Source organism: Kogia breviceps, chromosome 1, assembly GCF_026419965.1.
Source record: "Kogia breviceps isolate mKogBre1 chromosome 1, mKogBre1 haplotype 1, whole genome shotgun sequence".
Lineage (NCBI taxonomy): Eukaryota > Metazoa > Chordata > Mammalia > Artiodactyla > Physeteridae > Kogia > Kogia breviceps.
Genome location: NC_081310.1, coordinates 40,353,559 through 40,374,404, shown reverse-complemented (window position 1 = coordinate 40,374,404; position 20,846 = coordinate 40,353,559). Strand labels below are relative to the sequence as shown.

The window sequence follows — 20,846 nt, the reverse complement described above, 5'->3', positions numbered from 1 at the left end:
GATTTAAGACCTAGAGCAAAACTTCTTAATGCTGAGTGTGAGCTGCTGTTACATCTGCTGTTCTTCTAGCTATCAAGTAGTGTCGATCTGATGTCTTGACAGTGTGGAAGGCCAGTGTATGCCACTCATTGTGTGTATCATATCATTTCTATATAAGACTTAGAATTAAGTAAAATTCCAAAATCTTCTGAAACTTGGGGCAGTTATCTACCAGAGTCCATAACTTCTGAAGGTGAAAAAGTAAAATGCAGTGTCCTGCTTTTTTAATTATGAAAAATTTCAAACATACACAAAAATAGAATAATATAATGAACCTTCATATCTCTACTATCCAGTTTCAATGACTATCAAGATTTTGCAACACTTATTTTATCTCTCACCTTACTTCCCCCTCTTTTCCCCTTATTTGAATTATTTTATTCTTTTTGCTGTTCTTAGCTTTCATTACTTTTGAAAATTCTCAGCCATTATGGCTTTAGATATTGCTTCTGCCATTCTCTCCCATCTCTCATTTGAGATTCCAGTTTACCTATATGAGACCTGTGTTCCTCTTTATTTTCCATTTCCTCATCTCTCTTTGTTTTGCAACTGATATATTCTTTTGACCTGCCTTCCAGTTCTCTAATTCTTTCCTTGGCTGTGACAAATCTGATGTTAAACTATTGAGATCTTAATTTCAGTTTTCTATTTTTCAGTTCTAGAATTTTCATTGGTTATGTTTTATATAATTTCAATTTTCTGCTAAACTTCTTTTCTATTATTAAGTTTGCAAACATACTTTTTTTTTTTTTTTTTTTTTTTTTTTGCTGTACATGGGCCTCTCACTGTTGTGGCCTCTCCTGTTGCAGAGCACAGGCTCCAGACATGCAGGCTTAGCGGCCATGGCTCACGGGCCCAGCCACTCCACGGCATATGGGATCTTCCCGGACCGGGGCACGAACCCGTATCCCCTGCATCGGCAGGTGGACTCTCAACCACTGCGCCACCAGGGAAGCCTGCAAACATACTTTTTATAATTGTTTTTTAATTAATTTATTAGAGCCTCAATATCTGCAAACCTGTAGGTTTGTTTCATTGTCTATGTTTTTCTCTTGGTTTTCAGACAGTTCTTGTCTTTTTGTATGCCTGGTTATAATTTTACTGAATGCAGGACATTCAGTATAGAAAAATTAGAGAGATAACTGAGATTCAGGATTATGTTATCTTCCTGCAGAGAGAATTTACTTTTGCTTTTGGCAGTCAGGGTAGAAACAGATCACCTTACTCCAGTCAGGGTTTGAAATGATTCAGTCTTTGGGAGGGCCAGTCTGTTTCTGGCTTACCACTATTCCTGGATTGTAGCCCTTTGGTGGGGCTCACAAATGAAAGTCAGGGATGTTTACTAGAGCTCCTTCTCATCTTTGCTAAGCCCTGAACTCCAAATTCTGTGTCTCCGCATCCTTGAGACTGCCAAAACTTCTGCTCAGCTGTTTAGCCTATCAGCCTCTACTTTCAAATCAGCAAAGGGAAAAGCAGAAACAAATGTAAGGATCACCTACTTGAGCTTCTGCTCTTTCTGCCATTTTGCCACATCCAGACTCCTGTCCCTCTGTGGTTCTTTGACACCTTCAAACAGATTTTTTTTTTTTTTATGGCTGTGTTGGGTCTTCGTTTCTGTGTGAGGGCTTTCTCTCATTGTGGCAAGTGGGGGCCACTCTTCATCACGGTGCACGGGCCTCTCACTATCGTGGCCTCTCTTGTTGCAGAGCACAGGCTCCAGATGCACGGGCTCAGTAATTGTGGCTCATGGGCCCAGTTGCTCCGCAGCATGTGGGATCTTCCCAGACCAGGGCTAGAACCCATGTCCCCTGCATTGGCAGGCAGATTCTCAACCACTGCGCCACCAGGGAAGCCCCAAACAGATTTTTATAAATATTTTGTCTAACGTTTCTTGTTCTTAGCACAGAGTTTAGTCTGAAACAAGGTAACCCACCATTGCTGGAAAGAGAAATTATGCTGAAGAAATTTAAATCAAAACTCAAGTCATTACATCATTTTATCCATGCATACTTCAGTTTGTATCTCTGAAAAATGTGGACATTTTCTTACCCACAATGCCATTTCATGTTCAAATTTCCTAGATTGAATCAGAAATGTCTTTTTACAGTTATTTTAAGATGCAAAAGGTCTACAAATTACATTTGACTGTTGTATCTCTTAAGTCTCTTTTAATCTAGAGTGTTCTCCTCCCCTGCCATCTTCTTCTTTTCACGCCATTGACCTGTTGAAGATCCTGGGTGAAGGTCCTGTAGAATTTCCCATATCTCGAATTTAGCTGGTTGCTTTTATTTGTTCCTCTATCACTTGTTTTTCCTATGAAATGGAATTTAACTTCATGGGCTTGATTAAATTTAGTTTCTTTGTTTCTGTTTTTGTTTTTTGGCAAGGATCCTTTGTAGGTGGTGTAAAAATCCTTCTTATTGCATCATATCAGATAGCATGTAATGTCTGGCTGTCCCACTTTAGTGATGCTAAGATTGATCAGTGGGTTCAGATGGTAACAACCTAATTTATCCATTTAAAAATTTTCCATCATTCTTTGATCTACTGATTTCATCTAGTGATACTTTTTTCGTGGATTCATCAAGAGTTGCAAAATGCTGATTTTTCTAATTCCATCATTAGAATTAGATTTCACATTAATCAGCTAAAATTCACATTTATCAGCTAAAATTCATACATTATCGCTATTTGGTTACTCTAAAATACAGTTTATACAGTCAAGTTAAGCTCTTGTTTTAAATTCAGTGATGCATTTTATATCAGTTCTAAAAAATAATCCTAACAATAAATGGTTTTTCCTGTCATATAAATGTCAAAACTGCTACCTGTAATGAAGCAATGTGATTAGTAATTGCATCATGTGGAAAAACCTCAGCAAGACCAACAACATAGGCCCTGCCAACATAGGTCCTGCCATGTTTTTCTCTACCCCCTTTTAACTTGAGACATTCCAGTTCCCTGACCCTCAGCCTCCTTGTAGAATATGGCAGCAAGATCTTGGTGCTTATGGGTCTGAATTAAACTAGCATGTGTGCTGCTGCTTTTCTCTGCTTGTTTAAACACCTTCTTCCTATACACTTATTCACCTCAGAAACACCAAGGGCACTTTTTCCATTCTAGGCCCAGGATCCTGGACCACGTGATTGTTAGCACTGTACCCATGAAAAGAAAATTTATAACACTCAAACAAGTAGAATGCCTTGCTGAATGATTTTGTTATTACATAGTTTACTTGTGTTTTTGTGGTGGCATTTCAATTTCGGAATCTTGGAGTCAGCTCTGACTACCAGACTCCAGCAAGTCTCCAGGTCCTGTTAAATCAGCTGTAGGACATTTTTTGCATCAGATCCTTCTTTTCTGTTCTCATTACCACATCCTGACTCAGGTCTCTCTGCCTCTAGAGTCTCTTTTCCAATTTATCCTGTTTCCTATTCTGATGAAACACCCTCAGCCCCTCTATAGTGCCCAGCTGCCTGCAAGCAAAGTCTAAACCTCCTAGCTTGGCATGGATGCCTCTGCACAGCCTGGCCTCAGGTGCACCTCCTCTCCCGCTCTTCTTCGCCGCCGGTCAGATCATGCATTCACTGGCCCTTTTGTCTCCAGCCTCCTGTACCATTGCCAGAGCTACCCACCCTTCCCATGCTCCACATGCTGTCCTAGCAGCCCATCACCTCTTCCAATCTGAACCAGCTCAAGCTCTGCTGCTCCAAGGAATCTCCCTGATCACTGTGGTCTCCACTGCCTCTGGAGCACCCACTGTCTGTGCCGTGGTCTGGCAGCTCTCACAGTCCTCTCTGTATCATAACTCAATTTGTTTCGTATCTGCAATTAAGCAAGGGCAGGGACTCACCGTGGGCTTCTTGCATCCTTTATGCACTGGGCACAGTACCTGGCCTCTCCTAGCTACTACACCTTCCCCTCACCTTCCCACTCAAACTCCTGTTTTAGTCCTCGCAGTACTCAGGCATCCCTGATTCCTTTGGTTCAGGCTCTCAGCCTAGCCTTGATTCCTGACAGTCCTGTGATTGAAGAGCTCTTGCAGGCCTTCTCTCATCACTGTCACACTCGGTAAAGTTGATGAAAACCCATGCCCTGCGTAAAGAACTTCTCCCAGCAGGAGTGAGCTTCACCAGTTTTCCTTGGGGTGCCATTCCAGCAAGTAATCATGATGCTTATTCCATATGTCAGCTGGGAGGCCTCCAGAAACAACCCAGGCACACACTAAGCACCCCTGCCAGAGCTGTTAGGCTGCTCCGTAAATATTTATGTGGAAGTCCCCCTCCCAGACACTTCCTCATCCTCTCCTGATTAAACTCCACTTTTTAATATCTTTAAGCAACCAGAGCAAGTACCTTTCATGGAGTAATTATGCACCACTTTCTCTGCCACCACAGAACCAAAGATTTTCTTTCCTTCTGCTAACTGATGTGACAGACATCCACTTAATGGGATGATTATTAGTATGAAATTACATTTTGGCCTTTAAATTTAATTATGCCACATTCACAGCAATAGAAGTTCCAAATGCAGGTGTGCTTTTCAAGGAAAGTGTCCAAGGCAATTAAGTACAGGGCAGTGGCATCCTATATTTAAGCCTTTTGTCTGGGGATTTTAAAATCTTTTCCACACAAGTAGACAACGATGTTCATTTTGTAAGGGGGAGAGGTGATGTGACTGATCTCTTGGCATGCTCAGAAGACGACAGAAAGTCCAGGACCCAGGTGTCCCCTTTGTTTCCCCCCTCCCCTCCCTTTTCAGTTCTTTAAAAGAAGCATGGCCGACCTTCTATTAATTTAAATACCTCTCTCTGAGGTACTGCTTTCCACTTCTTTAAGAGCCTGAATGAAAAAAGTTTCTATATCACATTTCATGTGGGGAAGAGTTGAGGTTCAGGGAGAGGGAATGGTTTGAAGATAGTATACTAATCAGAGAACATACATGTCTCTCCTGATAAAGCTACCTCACCTCTATTACACAGGAGAGCCTAAATGTGGGTTCCATGACTAGTTCATAAATGAGAAACAGAACAGTGCTTGGCACATGGTAAGCCCCGTATAAGTCATGACTCAGAGTTATCTTTTGGAGGCCTACAGGCAGGCACCTGTGTTCTCTGGACGGGAAGCATCTGGAATGCACCTTCGCTCATGCCATCCAACGGTTTGGATGCGTTTCCATTCTCCCCACCAAGACAAACCTTCTCAGATCCTGGGGAGCCAGGTTAAGTCCTCTTTCCCTCTTCCAGGAAACTTTCCCTGGTCCAACCAATCATCATAACTCTCCTTTTCATAACTCCTATATCACTTTCTCAGTTCATTCTACACACTTGAACTGAGCATTGCCATCTACTAATTAACGTAGGCTTCATCGGGACACTAAATCATGCTCTATTCGGTGATATTTTAAAACTGTGAATGAATGTTTGCCTTGTGTCTCATGGGATTATTGGGCCTTGAGGGAAAAGATCATATATATATACAGTGTAGTATGTCCCCCGGTCCCAGGATCGATCTTGCACATCTAGCAGGAGCTCAGGAGACTATCAGGCTAGAGGATGTGGGGGGCAGAAGAGGCCGAACTGTACACATTTTGTTGAATCTAACATAATACATTCCTGTTGGATCGAGTTGAAATAACACTGGGTCTGAAACATAGCCCTGGGTTTTCATTCTTCGGTCCACTGCAACACCCTGTTGTATTCTGTCATGTATGAAAGAGGTCAAGTATGTACAGAGTTCCTACATGCAACATGGTAGCAAACACAGACGGGGTGTCTGAATCCAAAGAGTCCAGTGATATATATATATATGGAATCTAAAAAACAAAATGGCTCTGAAGAACCTAGGGGCAGGACAGGAATAAAGAGGCAGACGTAGAGAATGGACTTGAGGATAGGGGGAGGGGGAAGGGTAAGCTGAGACGAAGTGAGAGTGGCATGGACATATATACACTACCAAATGTAAAATAGATAGCTAGTGGGAAGCAGCCGCATAGCACAGGGAGATCAGCTTAGTGCTTTGTGTCCACCTAAAGCGGTGGGATAGGGAGGGAGGGAGGGTGGGAGGGAGATGCAAGAGGGAGGGGATATGGGAACATATGTACATGTATAACTGATTAACTTTGTTATAAAGCAGAAACTAACACACCATTGTAAAGCAATTATATTGCAATAAAGATGTTAAAAACAAACAAAAAAAACAGTCCAGTGATGACAGAATAAATACACGGGGCCTGTAAGAAAGGTGGACTGTGATGAATGAGGGACTCTGCACTGAAACTCAGGGGGCTTTGCGGTTAAAAGGAGCGTGTGGGCATTTCTAGATGGGGAGTCCTGAAAGCTTTTGTTCATTTACTTAACAATTATATACTGAGAGGCCAGCTTCTGGTCCAAGGCTATCCTGGGTGTTGGAGCTTCACAGGAGAGGTTGGAGGATAAGATTAGCACCTGGTCCCTGCACCCCCTGCCAAATATAAACGCAGAGGTCCAGATTCTCTTCTTTTAGTGTTTATTAGAGAGGTATTCCAGTCCTGTCATTTTTTTTCCCAATGCAAAAGGCATTCTGGGGAACAGGAGACCAATAGTGTGCTTCTTCCCTCAGTATCATGTTCTCCTGGCTGCAAAGCTGATTCTTCTCAGTGGCTCACTGACATTCACAGCCAGCGTTTGCTCCCACTTTCATAGTCTCCTGACTATGCTGACTGCACCAGTGAGAGCTACTGACACTGCCATTTGTTTTCTTCCAGGATTTTTTTCCCAGGAAACCATCCCGTCAGAGGCGTGCAGGTAATGAAAGTTGGCAAATTGCAGTTACATCAAGGCATGTTTCCCCAAGCGATGAAGAATCTGAGGCTGGTGAGTGTGCCAAGATCGCGTGTAGTTCTGCCTGGAATACCTTTTCCTGGTTGTTGCTAGGCCTCTTCCTTGTGATTTCTAACAACTCTACACACGTGTGTGTATGCATGTGTGTAAGCACACATATGTACACACACACATATTTGTACACAAACACATACCCATAAATGTTAAAAACCAGCTTCAAAAAACAAAAATGATTTGTGATGTTTGCCGATTTCTTTGGTATAAACATGCCCACCGTTGCTGATTTTAAACTACCAATGTCAAATCAACCAGTTCACAAAAATCAGTAAAATTTAACAATCAACTCCTACTAACTGGTGCAAACTGGCCTCAGACACCACTGCGCCTGTGCCCTTCTCCACTGTGGACAGGCCACCCTTGTCCATGCCTCCCCACCCACAGAACAGAATCCACATTCCCAGCCCCTTGACCACCTGTCTGCAGACCACCTTTGCAGCCTCGTCACCTCCAGCCTCCGCCCGCCCACCTACACACACACACACACTCACACACACACACACACACACACACACACACACACACACACACACACACACACAGAGCTGGTGTACACTGAGCCGCTCACCGTTGCCCAGGCATGGTCCTTTCCAAGCTGTCTCCTTTGCCTTATATGCCCTCCCCTGACCCCAGCCCCTGGGCCTGGTAGAACTCTACTGACCCTTTAAGGCCCAGCTGGAATGTTGTGTCCTCCCTGCCCCCCTACAACTCTGCCAGCTGAGCACTCATCACAGGGCAGCAGAAATACCTGCTGTCCTGCCCCCCAGGAGGCTGTGAGGTCTGGGATTTAGGAAGTATTCACTGTTGGAGGAAGGAGGAAGAAGGGAGGAAGGGAGCGAGGGCGAGAGGTCAATACAGTGCTAGCAATAAGTGCGGAGAAACTTAGTGGGAGAACTGGGTCCGTGTTGGAATGCAGTGTTAAAGAGTGACGCCTGTCCTCACCCTCTCAGTGAGTCTCCTCTGCCACTAGGGCCCAGGTCTCTCTGCTGTCTTGGCCATGCCACCCTGGCAGAGCTCCCCCTCACCCAAACCGTGGCTTCCAAAGGCAGAGCTCATGTGCTTATCTGGTCCTGGCACTGGTGGCGGCTATGGAGAGCTGGTGTGTGGGGTTTCATGGGCAGCACCTGGCACTTTCCCGTGTCCTCTGGGCCACGATGCCCTTGTTCACAGAAGCGTGGAGAGACCTGGGCCCTGAATCGGGATCTCTCAGGGAGTGTCTAGGGGCTGGCTGATCCACATTTAGATGAGAAAAATAACAAATGCCTAAGGGATTCTTTTTTTTTTTTTAAATTTATTTATTTATTTATGTCTGTGTTGGGTCTTCGTTTCTGTGCGCAGGTTTTCTCTAGTTGCGGCGAGCGGGGGCCACTCTTCATCGCGGTGCGCGGGCTTCTCATTGTCATGACTTCTCTTGTTGCGGAGCACAGGCTCTACACGCGCAGGCTCAGTAGTTGTGGCTCACAGGCTTAGTTGCTCCACAGCATGTGGGATCTTCCCAGACCAGGGCTCGAACCCATCTCCTCTGCATTGGCAGGCAGATTCTTAACCACTGTGCCACCAGGGAAGCCTGCCTAAGGGATTCTTAAAAGTGAGATTCCCTAATGCTGGTTTTTTTATTGAATGCTAGCCCTGTTGCCTTTTCCTAATCTCTAACTGAATTAATCAGCCCATGGTCAACAGGAAGAACACTAGGATTCCTAAAGGTGTTCAGCTCTTCCTGTTCTCTTTGCCTTGTCTGACATCTTTACCAGACTGATGGAAGAACACTGGAAGGCTCCTGCAGTCTCAGGAGAACCTTCCTTTTCTGGTCTGGCTAATGGTTGTCAGCCAGTCAAATCAGTTGAGCAGAAAAGCCTCATAGAGGGTCTACTATGTGAATGTTCTGACAGGAAAACAACGTGGAGGAAATTTCCCGAGTATATGACGGACCCAGCCCAGGGTCACCTCCAAGTAGGTATTTTATAAGTGATCAAATTCGTCCTTTGATGTTTTATGGGACTAGAAAGTATTAATAATACTGCTCACACATACATGACTGATCTGGCCCTCATGACAGATGACAGCCATCTGAGGCCAGTGGGCCAGGCATTTTCGTGTCCATTTGAAAACTGAAGGAGCTAAGGCTTGGAGCCACACTGAACCAGAGCCAGGTCCAGTCTGTTCGATTTAATCTAACAAGTGTTGATTAAATGCTTCTGTTAATCTGAATAAGGCCCAGTGTTGTCCTCACAGTTTAGTGGAGGAGACAGACACGTGAGCAAGTCATTAGATCCAGACTGGAATCCAAGGCTCTAGACTGGCCCAGCAAATAATTGAGACTCTCTAGTAAGACTCAGTGTAGAAATCCCTTCAGATCCCGCTGAGCTCCCGGTGCCAACTCAGAGGAGGATGTCAAAGAGAAATCTGAGGGGATTTGGATCTTTTCTGCTCTTCACGTGAGGCTTTATCATTGCCATTGCATGCAGGACTCTTGATGGAGATAGCTCATACCCTCAGCTGCAAAGACAAGTGTGAACCAACCCACACTGATGTCTAGATACAGATTTACGGGATATTTGTGGGCCACGCGGATCACCAGCCCTTCTTGTGACACTCTTATTGCCCTTTTATACCCTTTGTGCCCTGTTCCATTCTGTCTTCCTCACGTCCTTCTTGTGAGCTTGCCTCATTTCCTCCAGAAGCCTCCCTTGGTGATTGTTGTAGCATCTTCTGCCCCTCGTACCAAAGATAAGCCCACATATGGACCCTGACAGCAGCCAAATGAAAGACCTCGTAGCAGCATCAGAACGTCTGTCACGAGGCCTGGGGTTAGTCGTGCCCTTACCCAAACTTCCTGCTTGGCTCTGGAAAAGACACGGAGTCTCCTGGGTTCTGATTATCGACCAGAAAGCAGATGTTCACCCCGGCAGTGACACGTAGTAGGAAGACACTCGGATTCAGAGTTCAGGTCCCAGTCCCGTCATTTACTACTTTTATGACTTGAAGCAAGTCTCAATCCCTCTGAATATAATTTTCTTATTTTAAAAATGAGGATCATGCCAACACCATAGAGTTATCTTAGAAGTAGATAAGGTAGTGTGTAAGGGTGTGTTTGGCTGAGTCCCAAGTGTTTTGAGAGTATAAAGGATTATTATTGTGTAGGAACCCTTGTTCTGATCACTCCCTCACTACCCAGTCCCTTTAGCACTTGGGTTTGGAGTTTGGGGTTATACAGTGTTTCCCCTATTGAACAATTAATTATATTATAGAACTGCTCCCCAACAGTTCACATGGGTGTGTTCCATTGAATGGGAATTCCACAAGATACCTTTTGTATCTCCTGGGGCTACCAAACCTAGACACATGCCCTGAACACAGCAAGTTCTATCAAGTTCCTACTTGAATGAATGGATTTTTTAATGAGGAGAGGTCTTTAAAAGCACCACCCTGGCCCTGTTCTTTTAGCTAATATGTATATGTACTGTGTATGTGGCTAGTGGACCAGATCTTCTCAGGACATACGCTGACCATTTACAAGCAGAGTAAGGTTCTGCTCACCCAATTCCAATGTGTGGCAGGGGTTTCCCCACTTCAACAAGCAATTCGCAGACCCAGCTGGGTGTCCTACAGTTCGGCTCAATTCTGACACCATTTCCCTGGAGATGGCATCAGACCCCAGTGCCCCACGAGATCGCCTTCCACACTTCAGATGCCAGTCACGAGCCCAGGTTGTCACATATGCTTCAGACTGACTGGCTGTAGCTTAGAGGTTCCAAGGATGCCACCATGGTTTTGATTAATTTGCTAAAGCAGCTCACAGGATTCCAAGAAACATTTTGCTTCCTAGATCACCAGTTTATTATAAAAGGCTACAAATCAGAAGCGGCCAGGTGGAAGAGATGCATATAGGGCATCTCTCCAAGTTCACCACTTTCCACGAATCTCCATGTGTTCACCAGCCTAGAAGCTTTCAAACCCTGTCCTTGTGGGTTTTGATGACGGCTTCACTACAGAGGCATGATTGATTAAATCACTGGCCACTGGTGATTGATTCAACCTCCAGTTCCTCTTCCCTGAAAGTTCCAACCCTCTAATCATATGGTTGGTTATCCTAGCAACCAGCCCCCATCCTTAGGTGCTTCTAAAAGTCACCTTATTAAAATAATAAAGACACCTTGATCATTTTCATCACTTAGGAAATTCCAAGGGTTTTAGGAACTCAGTGCCAGAAATAGGGATGAAGACCAAGTATATATTTCTTATTATATATCACACAGTATCACACAGAGAGACAGCCTGCACACCTCCGTCTTTCTGCAAGTTCATAGGACTTGTGAGTTTAGAAGCAGGGTAGTTTCGTTCTGCAGAAAGCCTCTCCTCCTGAGCTTTCTCGGGGCTCAGGTAACCCAGAGAGGGGCAAGGGAAGATATATTCTTGCCTTTTTAAACTGATGTTCTCTTTAGACTGGCACCCCCGGACATTCTTTCTTAGAAAATCTGGAAATAACAGGATGAAAGACAGAGTTTGAATAAGGGTTTCAAAGGCTGAATTTGGAACAAAAATGAGAAAAGCTTCAGAAACAAAAATTAGTTACAGATTCAATTAGGCCCGGCCTCCTCCAGGAAAGGAATCCTCTTAGCCCAGCTCTGATTTGGTTTAGGCTCCCATCTCCCCTGGGCTCAGCTGAAATTCTTGTGATTGCTGCCACAGGACAGTCCTGGGGTCCCTTCACAGTACCTTCCCTCTTGCTTTCTCCTGTCTCTAATCTATTTTCATTTCTTTCCATTTATTTCTTAGCAGAATTTTGTTAGCCACTAATTTGACTTCTTGGACCTCAGGGGCAACCATTCTCATCTGGCCTGTCTCATCAGTGAGCCTGCTTTTCTGTGAGCTCTGCACACTGCCAGCTCCCTCACCCTGGGCTAGACTAGCTGCTTTGTTAGTAGTGCCTTGTTAACTGAAGTCAGGCTGGAAAAAGTCAAACTTCTGCCCCCTCAATAACCATTTTTTATATTTAGATGTAAATTTCTTGTATTACACTGTAATGTTTCTTCTCTTCTCATTTCATTATGTTGAAGCAGTGTACACTTTGAGATCTTTTTAGCTTTTTCTGGACCTGAATAGGGAGCTTAGGCCCAGTCCCCAGCATAGCTCCTCTCATACCCACGTGGTTACTAGCTATTCCAGCTCATCCAGGGAAAGCTCCAAGCACATGCCGGTCTCTCTCTACTCCAGCCTGCACCCTGATTTCAAGCCCCTCTAAATGGATGATTTAGAGCCTGCAAGTCTGTTGCTCCCATTTCTTAATCTGCTACAATGATTTGTAACCTCTTTGGCCATGCTCTTATTTAGGAATTGTGTGAGGACCAGTGACTCACCAGAGAAAATGAACATACACATATTTTTTTTTAATTGGGGTATAATTGCTTTACAATGTTGTGTTAGTTTCTGCTGTACAATGAAGTGAATCAACTATCTGTATACATATATACCCTCCCTCTTGGACCTCCCTCCCAACCCCCCCGTCCCACCCCTCTAGGTCACCCCAGAGCACCAAGCTGATCTCCCTGCGCTATGCATCAGGTTCCCACCAGCTATCTGTTTTACACATGGCAGCGCACATACGTCAATCCCAATCTCCCAGTTCATCCCACCTCCCTGACCCCCACCCCGTATCCACACTGCACAACACTTTTTAAAATATTTGGTGTGGAAGGGGGTTTTAGGGACCACCTGAAGCCTCTCCATGGACTTTCTATAGGTCCGCGGTCTCAACGTTAAAAAGCTCTCCTCTAAATGCATAACCTCACCTTAACATGTGGACAGATGGGAGGGAGAGGGGGAGGACAAGAGGGCATGCAGACGTGATGTGCCATAATTATCAGTAGTGCCTTCAGAGAGTTGTTTGGGGCTTCCCTGGTGGCACAGTGGTTGAGGGTCTGCCTGCCAATGCGGGGAACACGGGTTCATGCCCCGGTCCGGGAAGATCCCACATGCTGCGGAGCGGCTGGGCCCGTGAGCCATGGCCGCTGAGCCTGCGTGTCCGGAGCCTGTGCTCTGCAACGGGAAAGGCCACAGCAGTGAGAGGCCCACGTGCCGCAAAAAAAAAAAAAAAAAAAAGAGTTGTTTGGCAGCCCCTGGCTCTGATATTTATGACTGTCCCCTACTGACTTAAAATAAAGAATATCAGTTTCAAGAGTATGTTTCTGAACCAAAAAATGGGAAGATAACTAAGAGAATAATCATAAAATGAAAGCATAGTGATTAAGTTACATTACAGGAAACAAGCAGAAATTTGCCTACCAGGAAGTGTAAGCCCAGCAGTGACAAGGAACCAAGTGAGGAACATGGACTTGTACTTCCAACTGGCAGTAACATGGTGTCATCTGCCATACTCTTGCCGGAGCAATATTGGAGAGAGCCAGCTAAAACAGAAAGTTTACATAAAATTCAAAATCTCAACATAATACTCAAAATGTCCAGGTTTCAACTGAAAATCACTCATCATACCAAGAACAAGGAAGATCTCAATCTTCATGGAAAAAAAGACAATCAACAGATTGCAACTCCAAGATAACAGATTTTAGAATTATCTGACAAAGATTTTAAAGCCAATCATAAATGTGTTCAAACAGCAATTACAAACATCCTCAAAACAAATGAAAAAATAGAACACCTCAGCAAAGAAATAGAAGATAGAAAGAAGCAAACAGAAATTTAAGAACTGATAAATACAATTACCAAAATATACAGACTGGAGCTTAACAACAGAATGGAAAGGATAGAGGAATGAGTTAATAATGAACTTGAAGATAGAACAATATAAACTGTCCAGTCTAAAAAAGAGAGATAAAATGACTAAAAAAGGTAAAATTGAACAGAGCTTCAGGGACCCATGGTACCTATAACAAAAGATCTAACAGTGGAGTCCCAGAAAGAGAAGAGAAAGAGGGCAGAGTGGGAAACGTATTTGAAGAAATAATAGTGAAAGCATTCAAATTGAAAAAAAGTAAAATTCTCTCCCTTCATAGATGACATGATCTTATATGTAGGAAACCCTAAAGATACCACAAAAGATATTGTTCCAACTAAGAAATTCAGCAAAGTGGGAGGATGTAAAATTAACATGCAAAAGTCAGTTGTGTTCCTATACACTGACAGGGAATGATCCCAAAAGGAAACTGAGAAAACAGTTCCACTTATAATAGCATCTTACAGAATAAAATAATTAGTAATTAACTTAATCAAGGAGGTAAAAAACTTATACACTGGAGACTATAAAACATTGCTGAAAAAAATTAAAGATGACATAAACAGAATAATATTCCATGTTCATGACTGAAAGATTTAATATCATTTTAAGATGTCAATACAACCTAAAGCAATCTATAGAGTCAATGCAATCTCTCAAAATCCCACTGACGTTTTTTTAGAATTGGAAAAATCCATCCTAAAATCCATATGAAACCTCAAGACCCCAATAGCATAACAATATTGAAAAAGAAAAAAAAAGTTGGAGGACACTTTCTGATTTCAAATTTTGCTACAAAACTACAGTAATCGAAACAACATGGTGCTGGCATAAAGACAGCCATATAAGCCAATGAAATTGAATAGAGAGCCAGAAATAAACTCTCAGATATATGTCAAATAATTTTTGACAAGGGTGCCAAGACCACTCAGTGAGGAAAGGACAGTCCATTCAATAAACAGTGTTGAGAAAACTGGATATCCACATGCAAAAAATAAAGTTGGACCCTTACCTAACACTATATTTTTAAAAATTAATGCATGGATGAAAGGCCTAATATAAGAGCTAAAACTATAAAACTCTTAGAAGAAAACAGAAGAAAAGCTGCATGAGACTGGATTTGGCAATGATTTTTTTGGATATGCCACCAAAGGCACAGGCAACGAAGAAAAAATAGACAAACTGAACTTCATCAAAATTTTAAATGTTTGTGCATCAAAGGACGCTATCGACAGAGTAAAAAGGCAACGCACAGAATGGAACAAAATATTTGCAAATCACGTATCTGATAAGTGAATAATATCCAGAATATAGAGAGAACGCCTAAACGTCAATAACAATAGCCCAATTCAAATTTTGGCCAAAACAGCCCAATTCAAAAATCAGCAAAGGACCTGAAAAGACATTTCTCCAAAGAAGATATACAAATAGCCAAAAATCACATAAAAAGGTGCTTAACATCACCAATCATTAGGGAAATGCAAACCACAACCACAATGAGATACTACTTCTCACCTGCTAAGATGGCTATTATTAAGAAAAAAACCTGAAAACAACATGTATTGGTATGGATGTGGAGAAACTGGAACCCTTATGTATTACTGGCAGGAATGCAAAATGGGGCAGTCACTGTGGAAAAATAGTATAGCAGTTCCTCAAAAATATGAAACATAGAATTATTATTTGATCCACCAATTCCACTTCTGGGTATACACACAAGAGAATTGAAAGCAGGGACTTGAACAGATATTTGTACACCGATGTTCATAACAAGCATTATTAACAATAGCTAAAAGGTGGAAACAACCTAAATGTCCATGGACAGATGAATAAACAAAATGTGTAATATACAGACAATGAAATATTATTCATCCTTAAAAATGAAACTACATGGATGAAACTTGAAGACATTATGTGAAATAAGCCAGTCACAAAAGGACAAATATTGTATGATTCCACTTATATGAGGTATGTAGAGTAGTCAAAAACATAGAGACAGAAAGTAAAATAGTGGTAACCAGGGGCTGGAGAGAGAAGGGAATGGAGCATTATTGTTTAGTGGGTACACAGTTTCAGTTTGGGATAACACAGAAGTTCTGGAAATGGATAGTGGTAGTGGTTGTACAACAATGTGAATGTAATTAATGCCACTGAACATAAAAAAATCTACCTAGGGATTCAAGAAGGTAACTGATTGTGAAAATGACTATACTGCCCAAGGCAATGTACAGATTCAATGCAATCCCTATCAAATTACCAATGGTGTTTTCACAGAACTAGAACAAAAAATCTTAAAATTTGTATGGAGACAAAAAAGACCCCAAATAGCCAAAGCAGTCTTGAGGGAAAAAAACAGAGCTGGAGGAATCAGACTCACTGACTTTAGACTATACTAAAAAGCTATAGTCATCAAGACAGTATGGTACTGGCACAAAAACAGAAACATAGATCAATGGAACAGGATAGAAAGCCCAGAGATAAACTCATGCACCTATGGTCAACTAATCTATGACAAAGGAGGCAAGGATATACAATGGACAAAAGACAGTCTCTTCAATAAATGTTGCTGGGAAAACCAGACAGCTACATATAAAAGAATGAAATTAGAACACTCCCTAACACCATACACAAAAATAAACTCAAAATGGATTAGAGACCTAAATATAAGACCGGACACTATAAAACTCTCAAAGGAAAACATAGGAAGAACACTCTTTGACATAAATCACAGAAAAATCTTTTTTGACCCACCTCCTAGAGAAATGGAAATAAAAACAAAAATAAACAAATGGGACCTAATGAAACTTAAAAGCTTTTGCACAGCAAAGGAAACTATAAACAAGATGAAAAGACAACCCTCAGAATGGGAGAAAATATTCTCAAACGAATCAACGGACAAAGGATTAATCTCCAAAATATATAAACAGCTCATGCAGCTCAATATTAAAAAAACAAACAACCCAATCAAAAATAGGCAGAAGACCTAAAGAGACGTTTCTCCAAAGAAGATATACAGATGGCCAAAAGGCACATGAAAAGCTGCTCAACATCACTAATTATTAGACAAATGCAAATCACAACTACAATGAGCTACCATCTCATATCGGTTAGAATGGGCATCATCAGAAAATCTACAAACAACAAATGCTGGAGAGGGTGTGGAGAAAAGGGAACCCTCTTGCACTGTTGGTGGGAATGTAAATTGATACAGCCACTATGGAGAACAGTATAGAGGTTCCTTAAAAAACTAAACATAGAATTACCATATGACCCAGCAATTCCACTACTGGGCATATACCCAGACAAAACCATAATTCAAAAAGGCACATGCACCCCAGTGTTCATTGCAGCACTACTTACAATAGCCAGGTCATGGAAGCAACCCAAATGCCCATCAACAGACAAATGGAATAAGAAGATGTGGTACATATATACAATGGAATATTACTCAGCCATAAAAAGGCATGCAGTTGGGTCATTTGTAGAGACATGGATGGACCTAGAGACTGTCATAAAGAATGAAGTAAGTCAGAAAGAGAAAAACAAATATCGTATATTAATGTATATATGCGGAATCTAGAAAAAATGGTACAGATGAACCGGTTTGCAAGGCAGAAATAGAGACACAGATGTAGAGAACAAACATATGGACACCAAGGGGGGAAAGCCGTGGTGGGGGTGGGATGAATTGACAGATTGGGATTGACATGTATACACTGATGTGTATAAAATTGGTGACTAATAAGAACCTGCTGTATAAAAAAGTAATAAATTTTTTTAAAAAACCTACAAGAACTTAGAGGAAAACAAACAAACAAAAAAAACTAAGTGAATCCAAATAAGAAAAATCCAAAGAAATGCACATCAAGACTCATCCTAGAGACGGCTTAAAGATGGCGGAAGAGTAAGACGCGGAGATCTCCTTCCTTCTCACAGAGACATCAGAAATACATCTACACGTGGAACTTCTCCTATAGAACACCCACCAAACGCTGGCAGAAGACCTCAGACCTCCAAAAAGGCAAGAAACTCCCCACATATCTGGGTAGGGCAAAAGAAAAAAGAATAAACAGGGACAAAAGAATAGGGACGGGACCTACGCCAGTGGGAGGGAGCCGTGAAGGAGGAAAGACTCCCACACACTAGAGGCCCCTTCGCGGGCGGAGACTGCGGGCGCCGGAGGGGGAAGCTCCGGAGCCGCGGAGGACAGCTCAGCCACAGGCGTGCGGAGGGCAAAGCAGAGAGATTCCCGCAGAGGATCGGTGCCGACCGGCACTCACCAGCCCGAGAGGCTTGTCTGCTCACCCGCCGGGGCGGGCGGGGCCAGGAGATGAGGCTCGGGCTTCAGTCGGATTCCAGGGAAAGGTCTGGAGTTGGCAGAGTGAAGACAGCTTGAAGGGGGCTAGTGCGCCACGGCTGGCCGGGAGGGAGTTCGGGAGAAGTCTGGAGCTGCCGAAGAGGCAAGAGACCTTTTCCTCCCTCTTTGCTGCCTGGGCGCGAGGAGAGGGGATTAAGTGCGCCGCTTAAAGGAGCCCTAGAAGCGGGCGCGGAGCTGCCGAAGAGACAAGAGACTTTTTCTTGCCTCTTTGCTTCCTCGGGTGTGAGGTGAGGGGATTAAGAGCACCGCGTAGAGGAGCTCCAGAAACGGGCGCGAGCCGCGTCTGTCGGCACGGACAGTAGAGACGGGTGTCGGATGCTAAGGTTGCTGCTGCCACCACCAAGAGGCCTGTGTGTGAGCACAGGTCACTCTCCACACCGGCCCTCCCGGGAGCCCGTGCAGTCCGCCACTGCCGGGGTCCCGGGATCCAGGGACAGCTTCCCAGGGAGAACGCACGGCGCGCCTTGGGCCTGTGCAGCGTCACGTCGGCCTCTGCCGCCGCGGACTCGCCCCGCCCCCGTGCCACTCCCTCCCCCCAACCTGAGTGAACTGGAGCCCCCGAATCAACTGCTCCTTTAACATCGTCCTGTCTGAGCGAAGGGCAGTCGCCCTCGGACAACCTACACGCAGAGGCGGGACCAAGTCCAAAGCTGAACCCCAGGAGCTGTGCGAACAGAGAGGAGAGGGGGAGGTCTCTCCCAGCAGCCTCAGAAGCGGCAGATTAAAGCTCCACAATCAACTTGAAGTGCCCTGCATCTGTTGAAAACCTGAATAGACAACGAATCATCCCAAGTTGAGGAGGTGGACTTTGGGAGCAAGATATACTATTATTTTCCCCTTTTTTTCTTTTTGTGAGTGTGTATGTGTGTGCTGCTGTGTGAGATTTTGTCTGTATAGCTTTGCTTGCACCATTTGTCCTAGGGTTAGACCGACCCATTTTTCTGTTTTTTTTTTTTTAAAGGAAATTTTTCTTCTTAATAATTATTTTTCATTTTAATAACTATACTTTATACTACTCTGTCTTCTCCCTTTCTTTCTTCCTTTCTTCCTTCCTTTCTTCCCTCCTTCCCTCCTTTCTTCCTTCCTTCCCCCCTTCTTTCCTCCCTTCCTCCCTTCCTTCCTCTGCACCTTCCTTCCTTCCTTTCTTGCTTCCTTCCTTCATTTCTTCCTTCCTTTCTTCCTTCCTTCCCTCCCTCCTTCCTTCCTTCCTTTTCTTTCCTCTCTATTTATTCTACCTTTTATTTTGAGCCGTGTGGATTAAAGGTTCTTGGCGCCCCAGCCAGGCACCAGGGCGGTGTCCCTGAGGTGGGAGAACCAACCTCTAGACACTAGTCCACAAGAGACCTCCGAGCTCCACGTAATATCAGACGGCGAAAATCTCCCAGAGATCTCAACACCAAGACCCAGCTTCACTCAAGGACCAGCAAAGAACAGTGCTGGACACCCTATCCCCAACAAAGAGCAAGACAGGTCTACAGCCCCATCCATTAGCAGGGAGGCTGCCTAAAATCATAATAAGGTTACCAACATCCCCAAACACACCACCAGACGAGGACCTGCCCACCAGAAAGACAAGATCCAGGCTCATCCACCAGAACAGAGGCAATAGTCCCCCCAACCAGGGAATCTACTCAACCCACTGAACCAACCTTAGCCACTGGGGACAGCCACCAAAAACAACAGGAACTACGAACCTGCAGCGTGCAAAAAGGAGACCTCAAACACAGTAAGATAAGCGAAATGAGAAGACAGAAAAACACACAACAGATGAAGGAGCAAGATAAAAACACACCAGACCTAACAGATGAAGAGGTAATAGCCAATCTACCTGAAAGAGAATTTAGAATAATGATGGTGAAGATGATGCAAAATCTTGGAAATAGAATAGACAATTTGCAAGAAACAGTTAACAGGGACCTAGAAGAAATAAAGAGGAAGCAAGAAACGATGAGCAACACAATAAATGAAATGAAAAATACTCTAGATGGGATCAATAGCAGAATAACTGAGGCAGAAGGACGGATAAGTGACCTGGAAGATAAAATAGTGGAAATAACTACTGCAGAGCAGAAGAAAGAAAAAAGAATGAAAAGAAATGAGGACAGTCTCAGAGACCTCTGGGACAACATTAAATGCACCAACATTTCAATTATAGGGGTCCCAGAAGAAGAAGAGAAAAAGAAAGGGACTGAGAAAATATTTGAAGAGATTATAGTTGAAAACTTCCCTAATTAATATAGGAAAGGAAATAATCAATCAAGTCCAGGAAGCACAGAGGCCCATACAGGATAAACACAAGGATAAACACGCCAAGACACATAATAATCAAACTGTCAAAAATTAAATACAAAGAAAACATATTAAAAGCAGCAAGGGAAAAACAACAAATAACAAACAAGGGAATCCCCATAAGATTAACATCTGATCTTTTAGCAGAAACTCTACAAGCCAGAAGGGAGTGGCAGGACATATTTAAAGTGATGAAGGAAAAAAACCTACAACCAACATTACTCTACCCAGCAAGGATCTCATTCAGATTTGATGGAGAAATTAAAACCTTTACAGACAAGCAAAAACTGAGAGAGTACAGCACCACCAAACCACCTCTACAACAAATCCTAAAGGAACTTCTCTAGGCAAGAAACACAAGAGAAGGAAAAGACCTACAAGAACAACCCGAAACAATTAAGTAAATTGTAATAGGAACATACATATCGATAATTACCTTAAATGTAAATGGATTAAATGCTCCCACCAAAAGACACAGACTGGCTGAATGGATACAAAAACAAGACCCATATATATGCTGTCTACAAGAGACC

The 20,846-nt window shown here is 43.3% G+C and overlaps 1 protein-coding gene across 1 annotated transcript in view; it reads left to right on the top strand.

Annotated features, from left to right (window-relative positions):
- The window catches only part of SMYD3 (SET and MYND domain containing 3), a 739,596-nt gene that overhangs the window by 706,591 nt on the left and 12,159 nt on the right, over positions 1–20,846 (top strand). The window contains exon 11 of the mRNA XM_059068124.2: positions 6,784–6,892. Within this exon, the coding sequence (XP_058924107.1) occupies positions 6,784–6,892 (109 nt within the window). The remainder of the gene's footprint in view (positions 1–6,783; positions 6,893–20,846) is intronic.